Below are 17,183 nucleotides of genomic sequence, written 5' to 3'. Positions count from 1 at the left end.
CTCAGAAGAGAGCACACACTAGCTCAGAGGATCTCTCGCACAGACACACATGCTCTTCCTCAGACACACATTCGCTATTTTCACATACACACCAGTCTCAAATTAAACTGAAGATTGTTTTAGTGTTCCGGTACGGATGAACAATGGTCCTGAAAATATCTTGGGTTGAATCCGTTTCTGTCTTTCTTGTATGTATTTTAACAGCCAGTTTGGCCCTAATTTCAGATTTAAATGGTGCTGATCATCCTATGTTTAGTGTCATGGAGAGACTGTAGACAGGCATTATAGATCAGTCTTCACTTTGGTTATATTTTGCCTAGACGTTAATTATTTGATTTTATTTTCACGTCTCTTTTTAGGACCACCTACTTCAAAATACTAATCCATTTGGCAGCTTTGCCATGTTGTTACTTCATACCCTGATGATCTACATGTATCCATGTCTGCCTTGTACAAACATGGCTGCCATAATGGTGTTTGACATCTGTTACTCTGTGGGGTTTCATGTGTCCTGCTACACCCATCGAGCAGTGGCTTGTTCCCCCTAAATCTGACTGGTTTGGGGAATGGTTGTCACATTAATGCTATGTTCCCATGTCTCCTTGATACATGGACTCCCTGCCCTTTGACCAGTGATGTCATCACCTGCATGTAGTCTGATCAGAGGGTGAGAAGGCAAGAAGTATTTGGCCCACTGCCTAAGTTTTTCTGAGTTGACCAAAAAATGAGAGGGAGGGGAAAGGGGCTTTGCAGCAGGGAACAGAAGACTGGCACCTTTTTAGGATTAGTGTTCCCTTGATATTCTGCAGCGTAATCCCAGACCAAAAAGAGAGGTTAACAGATGATAGAATCACAATGAGTGAGTGAAAGAGAATTAGCCCACCTCTGAACAGGGCTCTGAAGAGAGAGAGAGAGGAGGGGTAATAGAGCAGGGAGGGGACGGCGGTGGGAGGTTATTTTGTGAAATGCTGCTTTTGTCAGGGGCCTTGTCAAACATTTAGTTTCATTCTTTTGTGTCAGGGATTCAGTCTTTGTGTATTTGGCCTACAAATGGCATGAGGAAGCTCAGAGAGAGAAAATATATTCACAGAGCACAGACCTGATTCTGACCTGCATATTAGAAGCACTAAAAGACGCACAGTTAATGATTTGGACAAGTATCGCTAAAATAAAACTTCTTCAGATTCTGCTTCAACCAGCCCATCAGTCTTAGGATTTTTTCCTTTGGGTGATACCAAGCTTAGCAATCCCTTTGCCCATGTTCACAGAAACTATGGCAACAAACGAGATTCCCCCACCTCACCTCACTCTTTCCCATTGCCACCACCACCTCTTCTTGCCCACCCCCTGCTTACTCTCAATGGGCGGCCCCTGATGCACCAGCTGCTACGTTGCGTAGCAGCAAATAGTCATCAAAATGCCATCTTTGCGGGCCTTCCACCTCGGCTGCCATAGGCACAACCAGGTTGCCAGTGTGTCTGTGTGTGTGTGTTGTGTGTGTGTGTGTGTGTGTGCATGCGTGTGTGTCTGTTAGAGATTGAAGGGAGGGGGGAATCACCCCAGTCGGGGTGGATATGTGCCATAATTGAGCTGTGTTAGATGTTGGCAAGAGACAAGGCACAGTGTTGCAAATGGGATGTGCTTTTTCCCCAGCTGATTCAAGACATCAGGCTAAGTTGGAATGTGCATGTGCGTTTAATTGTGTATGTGCATTCATGTTAATCTAAGGGTGTATGCATTTGTGTAACTGCACCATGTGTGTTTGTCTGTAGGGGTTGTACTTGGTGTGTGTTTGCATTTGCCAGTGTGTGCACCGCACTCTAACGCTGGCAGCTGGGTGCCTACAGTACCTGCCTGCTGCAACGCTATTCTGTTACACACAAACACACCAACAGACACACACTCATTCTGTTCTTCTCTCTCTCTTCCTGTCTCCCATGATGGGGAGTGGAGTAGATGTTGGGGACCGATAGTAGCCCAGTGCCACTTCCTGGTCTTGCTGATAAGCTCTCTGTGCTGCAGATGGCTATCACTTAAAGGGTCTACGCACATGCTCATGCGCACACACACACACACACACACACACACACACACACACTCACTCATACACACTGGCACGCACACATACACAACCATGCTACCTGTTGACAAGCCCTAGCACAGCCCTCCTGCTGGCACTGCAATGGCAGCAGAGGCTCTGGTTATCTGCTTGATTTCACTTAGTGCGGATGCATGTGTGTGTGACAGAGCAGTGGGGAGAGGGAGCAAGAGAGAATAGGTGTGTGTATTGTTTCGTTCACACATACTTGCAGGGCCCCCTGTGAGAGGTAGAGTGATGTATTGAGGGAGAGGGCTGATTAATGAGGAGCGTTTATTAGAACATCTGTGTCAAAGATGGCGGAGAAAGAAAGAGCGAGTGAGATAGGGAGAAAGAAGGGAAGAGAGAGGGAGAAAGGCACACCATCTTCTGCAGGCCTCTTGTTTGTTGCCTGGGGCTGGCTTAGCCCAGAGATACTGTAAATAAAACATGGCAAGCTGGAGGAAAGGAGTTCATTATCCTCCTGACTTAAAGGAGGATTCTTCTTACTTTAAAAATATGGTTTTCAGATGGATCTTCGGCTTGGGAGTTGGCTCTCAGAACCAGGTTAAACTGGAATGTGTGGTTCGCTGCTCTACAAATCATCATCCCAAATATTCACTTTTTTTCCCAGAGCAATAAATCAAAATAAAATTCACTCATATTTGAACTGCTGTTCACATGATAAGGAATAAGCAGATATTATCATTTCAAGACCATAGAAGGTTGAACTTGCAGTTGTTGCTTCCCAATAATCATGCATAAATCTAAAAGAAGGAGCTGCTTCATGCATAAATGGAGGACCCATTCAAAGGGCAGCTCTGACTTCCTTACCCTAACCTGAACTCTACCAGGGCTTTCATTGAAAGAAGGCTTTTCAATATATCTGTAAAAGGCTGCTTTGTTATACCATGCAAGTGGTGCAGACCTCTTCTCTCTTCTGTTTTTCATCATGACATCATGATGCACCACAGAACATGACTCTCACCTCACTTTCTGATAACTGACTGAAAAATAAGCGGCAGAATGTAACAAAGTGCGATCACATTTGACTCTACCTGGTACAAGCAGCTACGATAAGCACCATGGCCATGAGGATTAGTGTTGTTACTGGAGGGTTGTGTGACTTCTGTTGAAATGTGAAAGAAATAGTGAACTTTTTCACACATTTAATTGCCTTTGTTTCCTCTTTGTGGAATTTTATTGTTTTTGCACAAAGTCAGGCACAGTCAGTGTCTCAAGCTTGAACTGTAGCATGTATAAACAGTTGTGTGGTGTTATTGGCCCCAAATGTCCAGTGAAAGATTTTCAAGGGTAGGCGTCACATGAATCTGGTTAAAATGGTGTTTAAAGCTGATTAGCTTTTTCTGTGCTTTTGTTCAGTCTCAACAAGATTCCTCCTTGCTGCACTCTGACTTGGGAAACATGCCCCTTAGCTCTTTTGGATCCTCCAATGAAATTTGCCAAGTGTGCCAAGTTTTTGGTGTATTCTGGTTGACCTTGTGTTAGTCTTATGAGTGCTGCAATCACGTTAGACACATGCAGCTTTAATAGAGAGGGCAGGAGGTCAGTGATCAGTGATACATCTACTTTTCTGACAGCACAGCAGCAACACTTTACCTTTACTTTCTGCAGAGAAGGTGGAGCCAGAGAGCCAGAATCATCTTGTAAAAGTTCACTGTGCTCCTACTCCCATGCTGCTGTGCCAGAAGGTTCCCCGCCATCCTCCAAGCGCATATATTATAGAAAATGATAAAGATGGCATATCTGTAATTTGAAAACAGATGGTTTGGTTCTTTTGAATATTTATAGCAATCAAAAACAATATCTCCTGCACCAACCTTGCTATTCGCCTGGAGGCCAGCAAGGTGTTAAAACATTCATTTTAATGAAACTGGAAGATGAAAAAAAAAAAAATCGCTTCTTTGTTTTTTCTGAGGCGAAGGGAAACGGTTGAGGTAACTGTATAGAGGGCAAATAGTTGACTGTAATAAGTGAGATGTGAACATATATGCATTGGAGAGCAACATGCTCAGTGCGGCCTGCTGTCTGCTTGAAGTTGTTGTCTTTAACAGATTGAATAAATAAAGCGCTGAAAAATAAAAGCGGTTTATCTGTTTACATCCCTCAACTCCCCAGATGCTGATATTCAATAATCCGCTAGCTTCTTTCTTTTTGAAGGTAAAGATCTTTTCTGCTGCCTGATCTTGATGTCAACAGACGTAAAAGTCAGCTGACCTCATATTTTACCCACTTTGGAAAAAAAAAAAAGTTCAGACAAACTCAATGGCATTTGATAAAAAAGAACAGATAAAACCTTGTTTGATTTTATTTGTTTTACCTTTAGAGGACGAGATACAAAATTTCTGCATGTCTGATATGTTTTAGTTTGCCTTTTTAGTGCAGGGTTTTACTGTGTCGCTATCTTTTATTTGTTTTGACAAGCTACAGTGGTACTGCATGTTTCACAAGCTTTAATATTATGTATGTATTTTCCACAATGAGAATCTAAAGTATCTCTCTCGTTCTCTCTCCCTCTCTCTCAATCAATCTCTCTCTTTCAGAGTATGATTTCCTCCATTGTGAACAGCACTTACTATGCAAATGTGTCGGCGGCGAAGTGTCAGGAATTTGGGCGCTGGTATAAACATTTCAAGAAGACAAAAGATATGATGGGTAAGCAAAACGGAGGGGCGCAAACTATGGCGCTCACACTTTTGTCTCTTTGCACACACACACTCACACACGTGCACGTGCACACCAATCACCATTACAATATGTTCTCTAACCAACCATTTCTTTGTCTTCCTGCTGAAATACAGCCTTATCTTGTTATCTAATAACTCAAAATTGCTCCACACACTTGTACAGTTGAACACAGTGTTAACTTTGATTTATCCATTATTGCTTTAACTAACACTAATGCAAGAACCAAATTGAGGCCTCCGACTGTTTTACTTCTTGTTTGTGAGCAAGGATAATGCTTTCGTTTTCAATGAACAAAAGGCAGCAATGACATAAACTGGCCACCACCTTGTCTGAAATTCAATTAGATTTTCTTATCAACCCTCAAACAACGTATGCTTTGTATTATCTAAAAGAAATCCCCTTTGACCCACCAGGAAATGAGGTTATATAATACCAGTAGCACCCTTGCTGGAGATAGAATTGCGATATATTTTTATGTCTTTTGGTTAAGAGGAACACCACTTTTGTTATGAGGCAGTGTAACGTAGCAATATTAGCTTTAACAATCTGTTGAACAATCTTTTTTCTTTACCAGTGTGCTATAGCTTCCAGTGACAACAGATGAGATATATCAAAATGGTTTTACAGCCTCAATGCAAATACTGCATTGTGATCATATCTTATCTAATGTTTTTTTTTTCTGTTAAAGTGGCAACATAAATTGGGAACGTTATTTGCTTTAGACATGTACTTGCATACTCCTACGTGTTTTCTGTGACAGTTGCTTTCTATCTGGTTTTATGTTCCTCAAAAGTGGAACTGCTGCAGCTGCCAGCCTGCCTGTAGTGCGAGTGTTTGAAATGTCATAGTTCTCCAGAGCTGGAATGGGAGAGAAGTAATGTAGAAGGCGTTAACCCTGTGTTTCTTTCCTCACAACTATACACTGTATGCTGTGTGTGTGTGTGTGTGTGTGTGACTGTGTTTGTGTGTGTATGCATGTGCGTGCCCTACCATTCGACTGTGCAGGCATGCGCCAACCTTCACAGCTGGAGGGCTACCTGGGGACGTGTGTCCTCCGTGAGAGCCCGCGTGCCAATGCACTAGGTATGTCGCAACATGGGCACACACACACACACACACACAGACACACACATACATACTGTACACCCTTCAGTTTCTTCACTTTGTACATTGCGTTGACATTAATGAATTTCCTGGAGACCTACCCCAACCTTAACTAATTTAGCTCAATCCTAAATCTAATGTTAAAGAAAAAACCCAAACTTTAACATTTTGAGCTTTAATTTATGTGGGCCAGGTTTTTGTTGTCATAACATGATTGTGCAAACAGATTTTTGTCTGCTTACCTTGATTATTACAAGAAGATAAACACACACTCAACGTCGGAGGAGGGACATGCCTTTCTTAATGCCTAAATAGAATGCTTGATGTTAAATACCTGCTTTGGATAAAGTCTAAATTATAATCTTAATCTTAAACTCTAAACCACCTTAAAGAGACCTTAAAGTTATTCACTTTCATCCAAGTATATTACTTTCATCCATCTCAACTTGAAACAACACATAATCAAAATGATCGTGGTCCGACATTTAACATCCTTTTTAACTACGAGACAGCTGAATAGTAAACTGTTCATTTTATTGTTTTATAGTCATTCTCTCTGAGGATAGAAACCACATATGTATATGTTCACCCAGTCAGTGATAACATCTCAAGATGAGCTTACACACATTCTCACAAACCCATGTGTCATGTTAGACAAAACCTCAGGCACAAAACTTTGGCACACAAGCCACAGGTGCCCACTGCACCCCTGCAACATTTCCCCCATACTTAACATTCATGACGGGCTGCTGCATGTGGTTGCAAATGGCAGGAAGAGCAAATGCTGGGGAAAAGCCACCTATGAAGGATAGAAATGAGAGTGGCTGGGTCATCACTTTGAGCTTTTGGCAGTGCATTAACTTCACCACACTGCATTTTCTAAGCAGTTTGAGCCTGAAGTCAAGGGGAATAAGTACCTGGTCACAGGTACTGGCAAGCTGGTGTGCTGCTCTGGCAGCTGAAGTGGTGTTACCGGCTGCGAGCGAATGTGGTGTCAGTCTTTTGTCATGTCAACGCTAGTGCAGGGAAGCACAGACAAGAGAGTTAGGTCACTTTATATATCTCTCTTTCTCATTCCCTCTACTTCTCCCTCACTCATAGTCACACACAAATGCACACACACTCCCTCCCTCCCTCAGCCCACATCCCATTCCCATTGTGTGTTTAATCCGGGGCTCTTTTGTGGCAGGATTCCACACGAGGACTCCCGCTTCTGTGGCAGCCTTTTTCTCCCAGGGCCTGCCATGCTCTTCTGTCACCCCTTCTCTTTTCAATTTGCATGGAAATGCCTCCATGTGCCTGTGTGTTTGTGTGTTGTGAGCATGCCCCCCAGCAGTCTGTGCGAGTGAACATATGCACACGCACACACACACACACACACACACACACACACACACACACACACACACACACACACACACATTCACATATGAGTGAATAGGCATGCCATACCATCAGAGCCAGGGAATGCCAGGGATTATGGGAAGAGATGTGATTATTACCAAGATTTTTTTGTTTTGTTTTTTTTCCCTGCACATCATTTGTTTGTGACAAACACTCAATAGACCCATCTTGGCCGGATGTTTTGTGCTTGCTGACAGTTAAGAAACAGGCAGCTCAAACACATGATTATTGTGTGTATTTTTGGAAAACATCCATGCACTTAATCTTTCATCTGCTAAAAAATTCAGCTTGTTGAAGACTTCCCCCTCCTTCCCATAACAGTAATTTACCCTTTTCACAATTTCGTACTATGTTTTTCTGTGGGCTGTGGAGACCGCAGCACACTTGTAAGGTGTTAATGTTGCCATCCATATAAATTCTTAAATGCTGCCTCCCCCCACTCACTCGGCACAGTGCAAGCAAAAAGCCTCAGCATATGTGAATTCCTTAAAGAGAGGTGGAAACCTGAAAATATTCAGCTGCTCCAAATGCTCATTCACTTCACTGAGGGTAGTACTTTGCATGTAAAATCATTGTTTTCATCCTCTAAGCACATAATTTAAACTTGTCTTAAAATATTCCCTCGCAGCCATTACAGACTTAAAGATTCCCAAAGCAAGAGATGCCGCAAAAATCTTTAAATGCCATTAAATGACAGCACACAGATTTAAAGTCTCACAGACAGTTCACTTTAAGTCAGATTTAGTACATTCAGATAAAGCTGTTCCTCAGGTCATACACTGTATCCTCCAATGTACTCCTCCTGTCTGTGTTTCTATTTAATCCCTAATAGTTTCCTCCCCTTAAAATGTCCTGTTGGCTAGCTTGTGTTCCTTATTTTAGACTTAAGGATGTAAAGAGAGAATCAGATTTATCAGCACTGCTTCTGTCTGTTTGGACGCACACACACACACACACACACACACACACACACACACTTTAATCTTGTACTTACACTCCACTGTCTCGCCAAAATTTTTTTTCACATGATGAGGCCACAGACATTCTGAACTTAGTTTTGAAGGCATGGGTTATGCAAGACTTAGGTCAAAACACAATGAAGCTTTTTTATCTGCATTTGCATCTTTTTTCCTTTTTTTAACCAGTTGTTGTGTGATCATCTGTGTCGTATCTAATCATGGAGGAAGAGGCCTGTGAAGGGCACTGGTTAGCAAAAGGCACTAAACTCCTGTATGTTTTTCTTATCAGTCTGGCATTGCAGATATAAATGTACTGGGTGTAACAATGGATTGCTGTTGCTATTGTCCTGTTGCTCCCAAAAGTAAACAAACATTTTCCCTCAAGGCTAAAGTTTAAATTGATGATGATCTTCTTTTTCCTTTCTGGTGATTAGAGACTGTGGGTATGGTGACATTACTCTGGTGTTCACGATTTTTAGATTAAAGCTGAACTTTTTTCAGATTCTCCAGCACTTTGCAGTTTTGGCCTTTGTTATCTTCTACATTCTCCTCTCCTGTGTTTACTTTCTGATGTTTAGGACACACTTTAAACATTGTCTGTTTCTCTACTTCTCTCTTTCCTCATCTTTTTGCCCCCTCCTCCAGCAGAGATGGATGGCCTGTCTGACCTCTCTCCACCCAGTTCTAACCACAATCACAACCACCTGGGCTTCTCCCAACAGCAGCAGCCCATCCCTGGGAGCACGGCAGAACAGACCCCATCCTCGCCAGTGCCGCCACTGCCCCACGCTCCGCCGCCGCACGGCGGGCAGACTGGAGGCCGGCAGCCCCAGCTCCCCAGTCTGCACCACCCTGGCCTGGTATCCACGCCAATCAGCCCCCAGCTGGTCAACCAGCAGCTTGTGATGGCACAGATTCTCAACCAACAGTATGCAGTGAACCGACTGCTGGCGCAGCAGTCCCTGTCGCAGCAGTACCTCAACCACCCACCTGTCAATCGCAGCTCCCACACCAAGCCTCTGGAGCCACAGGTGGCGTCGAACACAGAGGTGTCCTCCGAGATTTACCAGTGGGTGAGGGACGAGCTGAAAAGGGCCGGCATCTCACAGGCCGTCTTCGCCCGTGTGGCCTTCAACAGAACCCAGGTAAGGAGGGAAGACACATGGATTAGAATAACAATATAATTTCTAACAAAAACAATAAAATTATGCCCTTTTGATGAAAAACCTCAGGTTTGGCTGCATGTTGAGACTGGGTGTCTCAGGTTGAACCAAGTTAGACGATATATCCAAGAATCATTTTATATATATTGGTGATGAAATTGTATAATCATGGAAAATATCCAGTGTTTAATTATTTACACATCCATTATTTTTAAGCTGATTGACAATTTAGTTAATTTTTTTTATATAATTAATTGTAATTTCATGTATTTTATCCTTAATTTTATGCTCCAGTCTGGCAGAGATAGTCACAAGACATTAAAACATTCGGAGTACAAATAGTACCTTTTAAATTCCAATAAAAGGGGGACTTGAACTTCCCAGAAAGCTGCTTCTTCCTGGAAAACAGTGCAGGGACATAATGTGGCAGTTATAAAGTTAAGAGGGTGTAACTAAAAAATCCATCCAAAAATATCACCTTAAATTTTTCAACATTTCAGCAAGTCTGTTTTTGAAATCAAACGGCCTTGCTCTCCATAACTGTCGATGAAGTGTATCCCTCGCTGTCTAAGATTCCACACCAACATCCTGTTTGAAAAGGAAATACATCACATTAAGAAAGTCATAAAACAATTTCATGGGACCACTATTACCAAGAATTACAAAGAAAGGCCTGGTGTTTGAATCAGTGTATTTTCACATTTTATTACTTCATAATTCTCATGAACTCAAGTTATCTAGAGCCTCTACTGTAAGACAGCTGGCAAACTGCCATTAGAAAGACCCAAGCGGTCATGACGTGCATTCTCCCTCTGCCAAATATGTGGTTTAACTTCATAGTGAGCAGCCTTACACACCCCCCCCCCCCACCCCCACCCCCACATACACACACACTCAGATAACAGTGATAATGTCTTAAGACTTACTGTCTGTGTTGGGTTAGGTTGAAGGAGGTGATGGTAAACCTCATTACGACTCCATTCACTTTATTGTGATTTCGACTGAAGAAAAAAAAAAAAAACACATACAAAAAAAAAAAAAATCAGAAAATGATAAGAATCTATTAGAATGAGATTGTGCAGCAACTCCCACTCCAAAAGTAGATGTGTGAGCGGTGTATGGTTGAGTCAGACAGTGGTGTTTTTGTGCAGCTCCCACACGAACAGAGTCTTATCTGTGGCTGATATGAGGAATTAGCTCAATGTGCTGTTGGAGAGTTTGTCTTTGGAGGATTATTTATTAGGCATGTGTTTTTTTTTTGTTTTTTTTTTTCACCAGTCTGTGTTAATGAAGGGAAAAGAGGGGAAGGGTGTTATGTAGTGACATGAAGGAGCTGCTGTCGATGCAGGAGGTGGATCAGAGGAGGCGGAGGGAAGGAGCTGAGTTTGCTTTTTTCTTGTTTTGTTTTGTTTTGTTTTTTTGAGAGGAAACTGATTGACCAAAGAGATAGAAAGGGTTGAAAATGATAAGCATGCACACGCTGAAGAATGCAGAGAGACGTGCAGAGTACAAACATATAAGGGATATGCCCCTAATCTATTTATCTGACTGAATATTTGTGTACATCAAGTCTCTCTCGGCATAAAAATGCCACGGTGAGCCTGATTCATGTGTGTATGGGTTCACACTTGTCTGGATACCAGAGACCTGCCTATTTAAAAATGACACATGTAGTTGCATACATGTTAATAGTCAGACAAACAACACCAAGCACATATTTGCAGCTCTTCTCATTTCCCTGAAGGACTTTATTCTTGAAATAAATAAATATATGAACGTAAGAGCATGAGCATGTTTTCTCCATCACCTTGTTTTATTACAAAATCACACCTATTGATAGTGAGAGAAGCGCAGCGATGGTTTGCACAGTGTGTGGCCAAGAGCTGATGAAAAGGCCCAATCACACGTCTCTGATAATGGAGTCATCGCCGTCTCATAATGATGGAATTGAGCGCTATTGAAAAGTAAACAGAGGATACACTGATTGCCCGCCGTAACAGACTTTCACATTTCAGGCGAGTAGCTGCAGTGCTTATCCAGAGCAACATACGGCTCTAAGAATATGTCCAAGATCTGCAAAATTACATGCAACCAAATGTAGTGAGTTCAAAGGCCAAGCAAGTTTCAATGAAGTAGTTTTGTCATCCAAGAATGATCGCTGATGAAGTGTTACGAACAAGCAGCAAAGAATATTTTTCACTTCAAGACAAAAGCTCTGTAGACAGTAAATAGAGGAGGATGAGAGAAAGATGGAGGGTTGGAGTGATTGCAGGCTGTTAAGAAGGGCTGACTGTAAGGGAAAGGGAGACACCGTCATAATCGGGACTGAGAAAGAAAAATGAGACATGACCAGCTATTTCAGAAATTCTATACTAATTAAAATTTCCATTTACACTTATGGCTATCCCTTGCTGTCTTATTTAAGAATCCTTTACCAGGATTAACGTCCTTAGTTTTTGTTGTTGTGTATTTTTCTCTCCACCAACTCCTTTCTTTCTCACCGACCTTCTTCGTCCCTTTTCCTGCCTCCCTGTCATGCAGGGCTTACTGTCTGAGATTTTACGTAAGGAGGAAGACCCTAAAACAGCCTCCCAGTCACTGCTGGTCAACCTGCGTGCCATGCAGAACTTCCTGCAGCTGCCAGAGGCTGAGCGTGACCGCATCTATCAGGAGGAGAGGGAGCGCAGCCTGACTGCCGCCTCAGCTATTGGCTCTGCTCCACTCATCAGCACCCAGCCCAGCAGACCTGTACAGGTACTGAGATCTTATTCCTCTGTGCTTTACCATGGCTCTTCTGCATTTATTCTGCATGTTACCATGAATGTTACTTGGTAGGACTGAATTAGTAGACTCAAGCTTTTGGTTTTCAAACATCACTTCGAGGCAGAGCTGACCCACAGACAGAAGATGTAATGAATAAAGATATTTCGTTTACTGTAGCGTCAGAATATGAAAATCAAAGGGTAAAGGCAGATTTATACTTGTCCATTAAGGTTCCTGATGGTGCTGCAGGAGATGCTGACAGCATTGGAACTGATTTATGATTTGACCGATCAATTACTGTTGCACCAGTGTTATATGCACCTTAAGTAATAATTTTTACATTCTTTTATTTGTTTTGTAAAGGAGGACTCAAAGAGAAAAAGTGGAAATGCTTTGGTAGATCACTCAAAATAAACCGGTGTCCATAACATGACGGACAAAACACAAAGCCACCCAAGACAACCTGTTACAATTCTTGTGGTCTCCATGCAGACCAGATGTAAAATTATATTTCTGATGGCTATGACAAAAATTAGGGCAACAGGAATTTACTAAGTTTACTAGATCCCCATCACTTTTATTTATTTCTACAGTATTGCTCAATAAATTTGCTCTTCTTACAAATCATGCAGTGCACAAGCCTTTTTATCCACAGCAAAAGTGCTGTTGTAGTTTAGAAAGTGTGCAAGTGAAACAACAATGGCAAAATCTATACATCATATCACAGCGTATGTGAATTGAGCTGGTGCTGAGCTGGTGCTGAGTTGGCCACTTCAACATATTGTTTGTTCTGTGTGGATGTATTCAGATGCAGTCGGTTTGCAGTGCAGGTATGGAGGTGTGGCAGCAGGTTAGAGTGTATGTAAGAATCTAGACTTTCCTGTTGGTGTCATGGACTCAACCCAGAAATTTGCATGAACTTAGCAACATAAGTAAATGTAAGTAACCTGAATACATAGGTTTTAAACAAAATGCTGTTCCTTTTTGTTCCTTAAGCAGAAGATTCTCTCAATTTGTGTAAAAGGTTTCAGTTTACAAATTTGTACTGTACAAATACAGACTCATTAGCACAGTTATGTTTACATGTGATGAGGCATGTATGCATACAAACACCACTCTAACACATTGTTGCGTTACAAGCTTCACATTGCTGTCTATTGTATCAGGGTGCAACCTGTCTGGAACACGTGGAATCTATAAAAGCCAAATCATTCTGTGAACGTGCCCAGTGGAGAACATACTTTACATTTACCCGGCATGTAAATGAGTTCTACAGCATTCCCACCCTCACCACACAGGTGAGAATGGTGCACAAATGATGGATAATTTTTTGTGCTAATTTTGACCTTTTACCATGCATTAGGCAGCATTAACAGCCCTCCCATTTCAAAAATAAAGCTCACTCAGTGATGACAAGCTCTGTGAAAGATCAAACATCATTTAGTGAGTCCCTCTTTCAAAATCACTGCATACTACAGCACAACTTTGTGCCCTTGCCGCAAATCAGTGTCCCTCATTTGAAAGGTATGTGGCAACTTTCTAACACTTAAGCCCATTTGAAGTGCGGTCAGCTGTGTCTGGGAGGTGAGAAGGCCAGACAAAGGCCTCCTCTGTCCAGTCCTCAGTGAAGCTTTGGTTTTTATTTAGGCGAGGTGGAAAGAAAGACCGAAGCAAAGGCCCACCCAACTCTAAAATGGTGCCTACCCATAAATTTCTCAGCGTGGCAGCAGTTACTGTCTTTACAAGCCTAAAAGAAAGTAGTGTCCCGTTTTGAAGCAGCGGTGCTGAGCTGAAGTAGGACCACTTCGCAGTTCACAGCTCAGCTTCACAATCAAGGTTGTGTCAATGCAGGGCAGTAGAGTGGAGAGAAAGGTATTCTGTTGTGTTACCTTCCCAGGAAGTAGAGAGAGGGATTTTAAGATAGGACTTTTTACACTGTTAATAATGACCTCAGGTAAATTCAGGATCAGTAATCCCCTTCCTTACAGATTGAATATACCAAGGGCCTTTTAGCGTATGAGACCACCTCAGTGAGCTGTAGAGATGCATTACAAAACAGAAATACATTTGCAAGCTGAACAATAAACACTACATGGCATACAAGCCGAAATTATTTCAAACATGACCCCAAACTCAAACCCTCTGGGTTGTGGTTGTTAGTTTCACGTCACTCAGAATGCTGTTGCCACATCAGTACCTAATATTCTTCATCTGTATAACTTAAACTCATTGACATTTATCATATAGACCTGTCCCTACACAAGGCAGTTCTTACATGCGCACTCACACGTTTGCAAACTCATACACCTGGCCATCTGCCAGCCTCTCCTCTGGAGCGATGCGTTGTGAATTTAAGCACATAAATCAGCCAGGGTGGCAATTGAGCCAGAGACAGAGGAGGGTTTTTATTGGCCTCATAAAAACAGATGCAGAGGTATGTTTCTCTCACGTGTGCTGCCGGGTCGGCTGAACTCCCCCAAAGCCAGTTAGTGCACGTCCCAGCCTTAACAATTAGCATGACATGGTAACCTACCACTCAGACTGACAAGCCCATGGTGAGCTGTCGTAAAACAGGATGAAAGGCCCAGAAATGGCCCGACATTCCACTTTCACCACAAATTTTAGGATTATCTGATTGTTCTAAACACAGAAGGGGGCTCGTATTAGGTGTCTAGACAAATACTTGAATATATATGTTTTTTGATCACAGGCACTATCGTGAGTTAATTGCTATTGGTGTTATTATGGCTTATTTGAATGCAGTGTATTCATTCCCAACCCTGTCGCTGTCTCCATTCAAAAGGGCTCGTATGGAATGATTCAGATGCTAATGGTTCTTGGGTAATGCTTTTATTAGGATACTTGTTACCTTGTCAAAGGATTTTTGTCAAGATGCAACAAGCCGCTGAATGAAGATGATTTGATTTCACTTGACTTGCATTTATTTTTTAATCACCAGCTTGACATAAAAATAATAACAACATATCCAAGTGTTTGGAGCAAAGTAACACTGGTGCAATGCGTGGGTGTAATCTACACTTCGGCATGTGTGGTTGTGCGTGAGGTGGGTGCATGCTTGTAGATGCTTGTGTTTAGCCAGCCCTTTATCCTCATGTCAGCCTGAACAAATGTGGTTGTGTTGTGTTCCTGATACTGCAGCCCCGGAGGGAAGACGGTAACAGTGTAAGGCCCGAGGACTGGAATCCCCGAATCCCCGTGGGCATTTCCCCTGTGAGCAAATAACTCCACCCTTCACCACCACCATTTTAAACTCACATTTTTATAGATACTACTCATTTTAAAGCTTATCATTTCCCAGCATGAGCATCATTGCTATTTACATGTTTTCAGAGTAGGAAAGGAAATTTATCCTTGAAGTGCAAGACTGATATTTGCATTCTAATCAGTTTTTGTTTGATATTTAAGATAAGATATAGTCATAATGTTTATACTGTTACAAAGCTTTAAATTTTAATTACATCTAGACCTGGGTCAAATCAAGCTTATGTTCGTGTGTTTAAACCTAATTTGGTGTCAGAAATATGAAAATAAATAATGTTGCTCAGTTATAAAACACATACAGATGTGGACTGTTCCATAGATAAACTGTCACACATCTTCATGTGAAGTACAGTGACCCAGATCAAATGCAAAGAAGAATTCAATATATGACAAAGCATTAAGTATTATGTTTGCTGCTTTCTCCATTTTCACTCAATTGACAGGTGAAACCTTCACCACTGCCTAGTGAGTGGAATGGCAAGACAGAGAGCTGCATCCTCAACATCAACTCTACTATTTATGACGAGATCCAGCAGGAGATGAAAAGGGCCAAAGTGTCCCAGGCCCTGTTCGCTAAGGTGGCTGCCTCCAAGAGCCAGGTACCTAAACACATACTAAACACCTCCATTAAATCAAGAAGGATATCGGTTTACTGCAATGATATACTGATGCAAATATACAGTATGAACTGTATAAAAACCTTTTTAGTGTTTTCTATTAGCAGATTTCCAGTCACTTGCTTTTTCCAAAAAATGCAATTGACTATTTTAATTTAAGGTTCAGCTGCAAAATATAAAAAAAGGGCATTGCAGCATACAAACCACAACACATGTTTTTTTATTCAAAATCCAAAGTCTTGTCTATGAAAAGCAACAAGATTCCAGTTACCTTTTATTGTTGCATATATTAATGCTGTTATTGATTACATGAGGTCTTACTTTGTGGAGAGGGTCTTAGAGCAGTATTGATGTGCCATAAATCCAAATCTGAAATTCCAAACCTGCATACATTACTGTGTCCACACACACACACAAACACAGAGGACGGTGAATGTACTGCAAAATTTAAAGCAAGAGCATAAGCTTTCTTAAGCCTGAGACAGTCATCTTGGTCTCTAAATAAGATAATCCTCAGTGCACTTGAGCTCACACACACATCAGCCAGTCGAGAACATTGAAGCATTTATAAAACATTTAAGATTAAATACACATAGCATCATGATATATAATACACCTACAGGCAAAGAAGAGGAAAATCGTCCAACATGTAACAAAACTTGCTCAGTGCACCACTGTGGTGATTTATCATTATAATGACACATGTCTTCTTTATTGTGGGTTTGGAGTTAACAGCCGACACTGTTTCAATACCAAACAAACCTGTTTATATTTGCTCCGCTCAGTAAGGCGATGGGGGCCCTTTGTTATCTTCTCCCAGAGAGCAGGGAGCTCACACAATACAAGCCTGTGTGTTGGAAACAGGAAAAAATGGGAAAACACACAACCAGTTTAACTCTTTATTAAAAGCAATTTAAATGTGACACTGAGGAGTTATTATTAAAGGTTTTCATGTGTCTGTCGGTGGCATAGTTACGAAGATTTCCACAATTGTGCTTGATGAAGAAGATGGGGGAGACATAGATCACCGAGGGCGGAATAATCTGGAAATATCTGCAAAGGCTTTATTTTTTTCTTGCTGATTAGGATGATTATACCCCCAGAT

At 41.7% G+C, this 17,183-nt stretch overlaps 1 protein-coding gene across 10 annotated transcripts in view; it reads left to right on the top strand.

Annotated features, from left to right (window-relative positions):
- satb1b (SATB homeobox 1b) overlaps nucleotides 1-17,183 on the top strand; it is a 58,023-nt gene that overhangs the window by 22,751 nt on the left and 18,089 nt on the right. For 7 of the 10 annotated variants that reach the window (XM_026316725.1, XM_026316716.1, XM_026316717.1 and 4 more), the window contains 6 exons: nucleotides 4,642-4,753; nucleotides 5,792-5,869; nucleotides 8,899-9,398; nucleotides 11,958-12,170; nucleotides 15,339-15,410; nucleotides 15,905-16,060. In XM_026316725.1, coding sequence (XP_026172510.1) covers nucleotides 4,642-4,753; nucleotides 5,792-5,869; nucleotides 8,899-9,398; nucleotides 11,958-12,170; nucleotides 15,339-15,410; nucleotides 15,905-16,060 — 1,131 coding nt within the window. The remainder of the gene's footprint in view (nucleotides 1-4,641; nucleotides 4,754-5,791; nucleotides 5,870-8,898; nucleotides 9,399-11,957; nucleotides 12,171-15,338; nucleotides 15,411-15,904; nucleotides 16,061-17,183) is intronic. The other 3 variants (XM_026316722.1, XM_026316727.1, XM_026316726.1) reach the window with 3 other exon arrangements.

Source organism: Mastacembelus armatus, chromosome 16 (genome assembly GCF_900324485.2).
Source record: "Mastacembelus armatus chromosome 16, fMasArm1.2, whole genome shotgun sequence".
NCBI lineage: Eukaryota > Metazoa > Chordata > Actinopteri > Synbranchiformes > Mastacembelidae > Mastacembelus > Mastacembelus armatus.
This window is presented reverse-complemented; position numbering and strand designations above follow the sequence as displayed.